Source organism: Clinocottus analis, unplaced genomic scaffold (genome assembly GCF_023055335.1).
Source record: "Clinocottus analis isolate CAN_PGR_092001 unplaced genomic scaffold, fCliAna1.0.p SCAF_18, whole genome shotgun sequence".
In the NCBI taxonomy this organism is placed as follows: Eukaryota; Metazoa; Chordata; class Actinopteri; order Perciformes; family Cottidae; genus Clinocottus; species Clinocottus analis.
Window position 1 is genome coordinate 3602145 of NW_027175909.1, and position 10515 is coordinate 3612659.

General features: G+C 44.1%; 1 protein-coding gene across 1 annotated transcript; it reads right to left on the reverse strand.

The window, feature by feature from the left end:
* Positions 1 to 516: 516 nt before the first annotated feature.
* rab18a (RAB18A, member RAS oncogene family) lies at positions 517 to 10376 on the reverse strand. The gene is made up of 7 exons (XM_068582314.1): positions 10184 to 10376; positions 7947 to 8002; positions 5411 to 5472; positions 5055 to 5127; positions 3707 to 3825; positions 3135 to 3201; positions 517 to 2362 (listed from the first exon to the last, which is right to left on the reverse strand). The coding sequence occupies exons 1-7, from the start codon at positions 10249 to 10251 to the stop codon at positions 2193 to 2195; spliced, it is 615 nt and encodes a 204-aa protein (XP_068438415.1). The 5' UTR covers positions 10252 to 10376; the 3' UTR covers positions 517 to 2192.
* Between the last annotated feature and the right edge of the window lie 139 nt (positions 10377 to 10515).

Here is a 10515-nt window from a genome sequence, read left to right on the forward strand (position 1 = left end):
GTTGGACCACATGAAGGCATTATTACACCGTGTGCCTCCGTTGTTGTTTGACTGAGACATATTTCCAGGCTGCGGCAGGAGATGAGGGATATGCTAAAAGGGAAGAGTCCTCGCTCTCGCTGCCAGCCCCGACCCTTTCATAATCGCCCAGGAATTATGCACATCCCAGTTAAAGCACTGGTCGAGTGAGTTATGGCTGTGGCCGTGTTTCCCGAGCGGTCTGCCAAAAAGATGATTTAGACGGATCACACGTCTCGGGCCCGAGTGTTCCTCGGACACTGTTTAAACACGTCTTCATTCTGGGGACCGAGGAATGCGAAGGGCGCGGGGTGAAAAAGCATCACCTAGCAGCGACATTTCCAACATGGCAACCATGACGGCAGAGTTATTAGTCATCTCGAGGGAATACTCGGACATCAGAGAGGTTTTTTTCTACAAAAGAAGTATTCTTCACCATTATACAACCCGGCTCTATGAGTCACAGACGCTGCCGCTCGGACTCACTTGAAATTGCTTAAAAAAAAGATTTTTATTTAGTTTAATACATAGGGCGGTTTGTTTACATTCAGCTTTACAATTCATACAGGAATTCACCCACCAAATCCCTAAAATACACACAATTTACAAGGTACACATGTTTATACATATTTCTGAAGATTAAAAATAAGAAAGCTATACCAGTTAAAGTAAAAGCCTACCTCCTTTTTGTTTAATTATACCATTAAGCTCAAACGGTATGCACTGTTTTATTCTCAGCTAAGTATAAGTTAACGTGTTAAAGTGAACTGCCTCTGAAGGCCATTCCCGGACAAACAAACACAAATAAATGGCACGCAGAGTTTCCCATGCAATTAAAGAGAGATACAAAATTAAAATGTGTGATAAGACATGCTTGAGTCCATGTCCTTTTCACCGTCCCTGTCACGAGAGCAAACTCTCCGAACTACATTTCCTGGGACACACACACCAGCACTCGAATACAACAAACACGGTCAGAGGTCGGGGGTGCAGTACATGTACAACTGCTTCTGGGATACAAATACAGAGATAGGAGTACTGTGAAATCCATTAGCAGAGCGGAGCGCACGGCTTCAGCTTTGATTTTCCAAAACTCAGTGGAAACACCCTCGTGACTCACTGCACCGTCTAATATTGAACACTTTTCCTTTGTCTCTGTCCAGTCAAAGGGATCTTTATGAAAAACCATAGTAGTGCGAGTGTTATTACTGATATTATCTGTCTGAGTGAGGGCGTGCCAGTAGGTCGCACTCCATTAAAGCGACTCGTTACTACAAAAGGCGTGCAATTTTAAGAGGTTCCCTCTTCTTCGGCACCCAGTGGAAAGCCTGCGAGTGCCAATCTCTTTGATTTATGCACTCTTCAAAAACACACCGAAAAGTTTGGCGTCCAAGTCAATAAAAGTAGTGAAACGTCATTCCAGACAGTTGGTAACTCTATCAGACTCTGAAGAAATGAGGCAGTTGTGTGGACAACAGAGACACATGATCCGAGCCTTTGACGGGGAGTGGGATGAACACAAGACGGCTCGCTTGATAAGCTTCTCCATAAGCACCATAATGTTCATAGAGTCTGGTGGGGGGGGGGGGGGGGGGGGCAAGCACAAGACAGATGGAGGAAAGTCGACCCTGCGTTGATACAGATGTGCTCACTAAGGCAAGGTGCTCCGAGGACAATAAGCATGCTGGAGACGAGGGAGGACCCCTTGGTCAAAACAGTTTTTTCTCGGTATCATACTTCGCCATGTGCCCGACGCGCTTTGGTTTGTACTTTTGGACTCCCTTTATCTGTATGCAAGTGAGAAAGTTAAACATTTTGACCGAGGGGTTCCTGAAACTGCAAAAAATAAAAACTCAAAACAAAACAGAGGAGAGGAAAACTCACTCAAATTCCATTTAGAGGAAGGCGGAGCTGCAGTCGCTTTTAAGCGCAGCGTTATTAGAAAGTGTGCAAAGAGAGTCGTGTGTGTGTGAACACAGGTAGTGTGTGTGTATGTATGTGTGTGGACGGTCATCCCTCCACTGCCTACATGTCTGAGGAGGGAGCTCAGTTAAGGACAGCACACAGTGGGAAGGGGGAGGGTCTGTCTTCTTAAGTGTGTAATGCTTGTGTGGCACTGTGTGTGAATACATGTATGTTTTGAACATGTGTGTATGGGTGTATTTGTGTGTTGTCTAGAACAGGGAGCAGTAGCCACCGCAGCTTCCGCCCCCTGCGTCCTCGTCGGTCAGCTGGACGCCTCGGCCGTGGGTCTCGGTCTGCCAGAGGCCGGGAGTCTGGATGATCTTCTCCACCAGCTCCTCAAACGCACACTGAACACCGTCCCTGGTCTTTGCACTCGCCTCTGGGAGGGAGAAAGAAAGGAGAAAGAAAGGATAAAGGAGGGAGAAAGAAAGGATAAAGGAGGGAGAAAGAAAGGATAAAGGAGGGAGAAAGAAGGAGACAGATACGGCGGAGAGAGGGAAAAAAAAAGGCAAAAAGAAAGAAAAAGAAAAAGTGGAGTGGATTAGAAGCGAATGCGGAAAAGAAGATGAGAGACAGATTGGTTGTCTGCATCTTGATGTCATCATGTCTCGGGCTCCCAGAGCGGAGGGGGTGGAAAATGTCTCGACAATAACTGTCAACCTCAGACACTAATGGTGAACCCTCGGAGGTTATTAGGGGATATAGTCAACACCTGCTCCACAACATGACGATATCCAGAAACATTATCATGGAGAAATCAATCTTATTTAAGAAAGCCAAATCTGAATTAATATATTGTGAAATGACTCTGAGAACTTTGTAAAGAGGTCAGGGTGAAATATTTCCATTTCCATAACATTTCTGAAATAACATTTTTGAAGATTAAAACTAGGTGTTTAAACTTGGAAGTGAAAGTCACTACAACTCTTAAAAGTAGTCCATTACTGACAAAAACACACAAAAAATTGCAGGAAAAAAAAATTAAGCGTGCGTGGAAGCTGATATACGGGGCATGTTTTATTAATAGAACTATGGGCGCATTCCTCAACAAGTATGATAGTTATTTCAAAGGCTGTTTCCCCTGAGTAACAGTCTGCGCTGTAACTCATGCCCAGCAGGTCTTTGTAGAGGAGGGAATCCTCCCGACTTACCTATAAAAAGCGTGGAATGTTTTCTTGCAAACTTCAGCCCTTCGGCCCTGTCTAGCTCGTGGTTTTCCTAAAACAAAAAGAGAGGTAATGGCTTACTTGAGGTCTGCCGGGCGGAGCTGTCAGCTACTGTGGTCGTCACAGGGCAGAGAGGAAAAGCGATTTTCACGGACAAAGAACAGGACACAATAAATTCATAATGCTCTACTTAGTGGCCGTTTGTATCCCACTGGCTGACTCTGGTGTCCTGGTAAAGGACCGGCTGCCAAAAATATGAAAGTGGGTCTGCCATGGTTATTTAGTTCTGTAATTTGTCAACTGGCGGTGAGCTGGTTTTACTTTTTTTTTTACTGTGCCGTGGAATATGTATATATAAAGTAACTATATTTCTGTTCTTTGCATATCTAGATACAGAAAAAAAAGTCAAAACAGTGAGTATTAAGTTTCAAAACAAAGCTAACGGTACATGTTGATTAAAACTATTCCAATGCGCTGCTCCTCCGTAATCCAACCACCAACTCGGCCTGAGTAGTAACACACGTACTCGTTTGATGCAGAACCACATCCACACTCACCTTATCGATTTTATTTCCCACAAGCATTTTGACGAGGTCGTTCCGCGTGCAGTACGTCTCCAGCTCATTGAGCCAGTTGTCGAGCTTGGTAAAGGTCTCCCGGCGCGTCACGTCGTACACTGAACAGCCGAGAGAACAACACACGGTCAGAGTGAAGGCAGACACGAGCAGGACGGAGGGGAAAGGCACCGGTTCTGAAACATCATATCAGCGTAATCACGCATGTTCGAATAAACAATAATATGAATAAACAACATTTTAATGTACACACGAGACTTTGTGAGATTAACTTGAACTTTTCGCCGGTGAGTCAGGCCTTGAAATTAAAAACATATTGTTCTATATTGTATTGCAGCTATTTTTGTAACTTTTTTTTAACGCTCAAGTATTACACCAATTATTCCATTGATTGAGTAATCACATAATACCTTTTCCTTTTATCAAAGCGCTATAGTAAATACACAAAAGAGAAAATAAAGGTCTATGAAATCTTTTTTTTTTGGTGAAAAATCAACACTTGCTTAATTTGCATGCAATCATATTATATCAAAACTGAGCACAATTTGTGCCATATTACACTGTTAAAAAAAGAAAAGAAAAATCTAATATGCAAACATATTTTTAATTACTTTTAAAAAGCTTGTAGCTAACCCTATAGATGCATAACTTTAACTCATTGAACTCAGAAGATATCCACGAATTCTAAATATCTGGTTAATATTCAGGGATCTGGTCCCAGCTGCAGACTGAATGAATCACCACGAGGGCAGAAGGAACAGAGGTACTCGTTGAATCGCTCCAGTCCTACATATTTGATTGTTTTTTTATTATGAAAAGCACATTGCTAATAACACTTTACTTTAAATAATCCTGAGTTATTTAAACTTAAAAAAATAAATCATAGAATTTATTAAGATCAAATACGTAACTAACAATATCAATGAAAAACACATGAAACTGTGATTATGAGCGCACATGATGATGTAGCAGGGCGCCTCGTGTTTCTATACATCATTAGAGCAGTCAAAAACCAAAGGCTGAGGAGGAAGTCTGTTTAAGAGGTTTAACATGGTTAGTGTGTGTGTGTGTGTGTGTGTGTGTGTTCATATACATGGTGTACATCCATGTCCATATGAGGAGTCTGACTTAAGGGTATAAACTAACTTCCGGAGAAAGAGGCAAGGGAGAGAGAGTGTGTGTGTGTGTCACAGGATGAAAAGCCATCACTCATTTTTGTATAAGCAGAGGTCTGACTGTGTGTGTGTGTGTGCGCGTACGTGCCATTTTTGCTTCACACACAAACACACACAGGTGCCTGAGCAGTGGGGGTGTCAACAGCGTGGCTTACCCAGGATGACTCCCTGGGCACCGCGGTAGTAACTAGGCGTCAGGGTTCGGAAGCGCTCCTGGCCTGCAGTGTCCTGCAAAAGACAACCAGCTCAGCGCTACGGGACACAGTCGCAGGAGGAATAACTGCTGGTCAAACAGAAGCGGAAACCCGGGGGCAGACGGACACACACACACATACACACACACAACAAGGACGACTCCTCGGTGTCCAGCCACGGGCATGTAGGCAGAAACGGTGCTGCATAAGCGCCATCTCCTGGGCATTTGCGGGAACAGGCGGACTTAGAGACGTGGAGCTCTGACTTGACAGACGAGAGCGGCACTTCTGTGAGGGACTGAAGTTGTGCCACTTACCCATATCGCCAGCTTCGCCTTGTTCCCGTCCACGGCGATGGTCTTCACTTTGAAGTCGACACCTAGACAACGAGAGGCAGGTGGATCACTCACGCGGCCACGGTGACCTCATCCTGCTTCAGTCCCGCGATGGGGACTCCTACAGCTTGGGCCAATTACTGCCAAAGAATATTATATCCCTGCAACAGACTGTAATTATCAATGATGAACTGTCATATGTGTACCACACATTGTCTCTGAACTTCTGCTCACCCCAGCAGTGTCAGACTGGCATCACGCCCATCCCATGTCCTGTATTTAAATTATGGCGTGACCGTGTATTCATATCCACCACAAAGGGGACGGTGTGTTTTAATGTACGCTGAAACTAATACAGGTCAGTATGCAAAAAACAATAATACGAAAATGAAAAAAAAAAAAATCCACCACCTGTGAAATGGCTCAGAGAGCCATGATTCACCCCTAAAAATCCCGCCGGGTCCCAAAGGAACGGCCATTTACATGAAAATGATAATGTTGTCCCCCCCGTCCCCTCAACAAGTAAATCTCCTCTATTGCCTTTGTGCAGTGTCTCGGCGAACAGAGCGTGCAGTGTCTGGATGACATATCTGCCCGAGTTTTAGCATCCACTGACAGATTTACCAGGGAAATGTACACTTGTGTTGGGCTTGTTTTTACATCTGGGACTAGAGAGGGGAGTTCAGCTCGGAGCCAAAACAGAGGAGGAGAAAAAGGGGACATGGAGACAGGCCGAGGATATACGATGTGATGTGTGCCGCACACACACACACACACCCACTAGCACACACACAGACATACAGCCTGTTCACACAGTCAATCACATTGCTCGTCCTTCCGAGTCCGGCACGGTTGCTTTCATTCTTCATAAATTCGGACAGGACTTCGACCAGACAACATACAGCACAACATCTGTTTGTAATATCACAACACAACAAGATGCCGCTGGCAGTTAAAAGACGGCGCCTGATCTCTGCCGGGCCAACGCGTTCATGGTGGACCAGAACAGGCCCTTCATTGTGTGATACGCTGGAGAGCGTCACCTTATATTGTGTCTTCATCACTTTTTGTAAACCCAGAAGTAACGAGGTGATACGTGTATCAACGCACAGCGTCACAGCAGCGGGCTTGCTCGACAATCACCTGTCACCTCATCGGGACCGAAAGAGGACTATCCCCTATTTATTTATTACCTTTTGGGTCAATACGCTGTGTGATAATGTGACAATGCACTGAGAAAGCCATTGTCACAGGGCGAGATACAACCCCAGTTGAACTGCTTTCGGTGGCGATGACGCAAAATACATTAATTGAGATGGAGTGACGCAGGATTTAATGTGATTTCTGTTCAAACGGGGGAACTTGAATCAATGAGCGGAGGCTTAACTCCAATAAAGACATCTGTCTGGCAAAGATTCCCAGCTGGCCAAGTAAAAAAGCAGAGATCCAGGCCTTGACCTTGAAAGGAGGGAGGAGGGGGAAAAGTGTTTTAACCGTTTCAACCTTTTCTGGAATCTGCGCTTTTCGTGGCTTGAACAAAGACAGCATTGTGAGCTACAAGCTCTTCACAGAAAACACATTAGAGTAAAGAAATTCAACATTCAAAGTCATCAGGACAATCATAAATCTCCAGTTGTTGAACGCGTTAACGGACATAAACCCGTTGAGGTAGTTACAGCCTCAAGGCCACTTGAAGACATAGCAGGTGTCTCCTCGGTCCATCGGATGATGACTTACACTGTTGAAAAAATGATATAATTTGCAGATCCACCAGAGATTTCACTGGATAAGATGGATCAACTCGTCTGCTGCAGGAATGTTTTCTAAACACCTCATTGACTTTTAAATTAATGAAATAGCGTTGTAGCTGTGAGGGAGTGTGCTTCTTCCAACTCACAAAGTGCTCAAACTGTCTTACAGCAGATCTCTCCACATTTGGAAACTTGGTCAGCTCGACTTCGATTCCAGTATAAAAATGATTTTTAATTATTTGCAATAAGTACTGGGTGTGTAATAGACGTAAAACGCAAGCGTGGTGGGATAGTTGTGGTCCTGGAGCAGACAAAAGGGTTCTGTCATGTTGTGGATTGTTCAGTAAGATGTAAAGTATCTGCCAGCAGCCTCAGGCGGCCTACTGCATGTACAATGTTAAATATATATCTTGTATTAATGTACACTCCCTGGTCACTTTATTGGGTACACCTATGCAATACCTGAGCCACATATTCTACCTTTATGAAGCTGATAGTCACCAGGTGTTATTTGTTTATATTTTTTACTTTCAGAGGTGGAAATGTAACGTGTTATTAATGAGGTAATAATTAGTGGTGGTGCTGTGCTGGACTGAATTACATTAAAATATGTTTCTCATAGCCTATATTAGATTACTTCATGAGTAATCTAATTTTGAAATCATTCTTTGTACTTTGTGTGTACCATGAAGTGTGTTGCTCATATTGCTACCACGAAGCTTACTTTTATTTGACTATTCCATAGACTGAGCTCATGGGTTACCCACCTATTGTTGCCGATTGCTCTGGGTCAAATGTGTCATCTGTGAATCTCAAGAGGAGGCTGTTGACAGGAAAGAGAAGAATAATTCAATTAAGACTCATTATGAATCACTGACAAACACGGCAGACAGGCTCATTTTTCCGTACTTCTTTTCCACAGATTGCGTGAGCTTTTGGTCCGGAATCAGGTTTCCATTTGCTTTGTTCACATAACCCGTCTTTCGGCACCAGGCATATCAAATTCTGTATCTGCATCTCTTTCTATTGATCTCTTTGTGCTTAACTTGCATTACGCATGCATGCCCCAGATGATATCACCGTTAGATTGCACTCAGGTGGACAGAGTTCACGTAACTATGACTAATCCAGTGCAAAGGCCTTAATCACTGTGCTGATGATGGGGATAAGTAGACTCCTTTCACTTGAACCAAGCATAATTCTCGTATTTTTCCTTAAGGGCTGTTAGGAGGGATGCAGCCGATGAGCTATGCTTGGAGACAGCCAAGATAGAAATGTGTCCTGCGTAGGTCAGTTGTTCAGGTGAAATGAAACGTGTGTATACCTTGCCAAGCAAGCGTCTCCCTGGTGATTTAAGGGCTTCTACAGATTGCAGAGAGACAAATTAAATACCTGTATGCCGTTCAAAACTTAGTCCAGTCAGTGTACCTGCTTGACAATAGCTTAAGGCTCTGCATAATTTAAATGGCATTTGAAACTATTCATAGTCTGCATTTGTTTATTGTATTAAGCAAGAGCCAATTTAATAATAATACAAAATTACATTCTGGAAACAAACCCTCTTGGCTTCAATTATGCACCAGCAGGCAGCGTACAGTACAGCTGCCCACAAAACTCTTCTGTTTTCTGGAAACATAAGCAAACCCAGGTCTATGTTATGGTGCTGGCATAAGCGTAGTCCCTCCTCTGTGCTCAGTCACCACAAAGCTGTAAGCTCTATTGGAGAGAACGAAAAAATAATTTCTACCATTAAATAAAACAGGCACAGACCCAAGATTAAAATTACAATCAAGTGTCACAGTAAAATAAAATATCCTAGTAGAATAATGCCAAAAAAAGTGATTAAAGCAGGCAAATATTTAAGATTATTTACAACCTCCTGGGCTAAAACTTGGTTGATCCAAAAGAAGGGTATTCTCAAATCACTATACACACAATCCATGTCTGATCACACACACACAGACAAAAGCACTACAATCTTTTGTGGTTCACGTAACGGTGTGTTTTTAAGAACCCGAGGCGTGATCATCAGCCTGACCTGAGAGATGAGGTCAAAGAGGATTTCAACACAGCTTCGGGCAGCTCGTTGCCTATGCACCGTGGTACAACAGCAGAAGGCACGCTGTACTCAACGCCATAGTTTTGCAATGTGATGGTTGATGGCTCGGGCTGGCTATCAGGATTCTTCCATGCAGTCTGCACCACAGTCCTGGAGAGCAGCAAACATGACCACGCTCTCTGCTGGCATACCACACAACATACACTGCCAGGATAATGTTGGGAAGAAAAAAAACACTAGTCTGCTTTGAATATTAGGCTAATTTGTGGTTGCTAACAAGGACCTCTTGATTACCACCTGGCACAAATCAACTGTGTGGTATATAAAGTACACAGCATAGCTAGTCCTGAGGCCAAGTTTCCCCCAAACACGACCTCTTGAATCAGTCAACTATTCAAGGTAGACATTGGCCGGTGAACCACCTCATCCTGGAGGAGCTCGCGCTGCAGACACAGTCAAGATTAGATACAGAGGTGCTCACGTGGCATCACCATCACAATAACCCACGACACACATGAGCGGTGTCTTCGTGGGTCGCCACGACACACATGCACGTCGTCACGACACGTCACAGCAGGCTGAGGTAACCGTACCGCCACGACGACGAGGCTGAGAGGTGGTCCTGGATTGCGACATCTTCACACAAGGGACGTGAACAACGATGATGTCACACACGGCTAACTACTGTCAGCTAGCTGGGTTAGCTGGGCAGCTAGCACACCACAAGCCTTATAGCTCGAGTTGTTATTGTTACGATTCTTATTATTAATAATAAAAAGGACGACCACAGCCGAGTCTACGCAGTGTTACTATTAAAATGACGCATTGTCCTCCCACCTCACGTTATTTAGCTGGCTGCTGATCTGACGCTAGCTGTCCAACGTTAGCAGAGAGCCACGACCTCCATTCTTTGGAGATAACTAGCTAGTTAACGTTTCGGCTTACCTGGACTTCCCAACACCGCTTTCTCCTATTATCAGTATTTTCAGCGTCGTGAGTGTGTCGTCTTCCATCGTCCTTGAACAGTGAGTGGTGCTACTGTCGATAAACGGCTCCGACAAGCCTGTCTTTAGAAAACACGTCCCTGAGTAACTTGCGTCCCTGTTGACAGCTCGCTGCAGATAGTTTGTGTCTTGGTGAGAAGCCTCTGCCACTTCCGGTACGAGTTTTTTTGGCACTTCCGCTCGGTGTGCGATATGTGTATGTGTTATGAATATCATATGACCTTCTCATTATGACTACACAACAAATTGGAACCTATTAAATATTGAAATCTA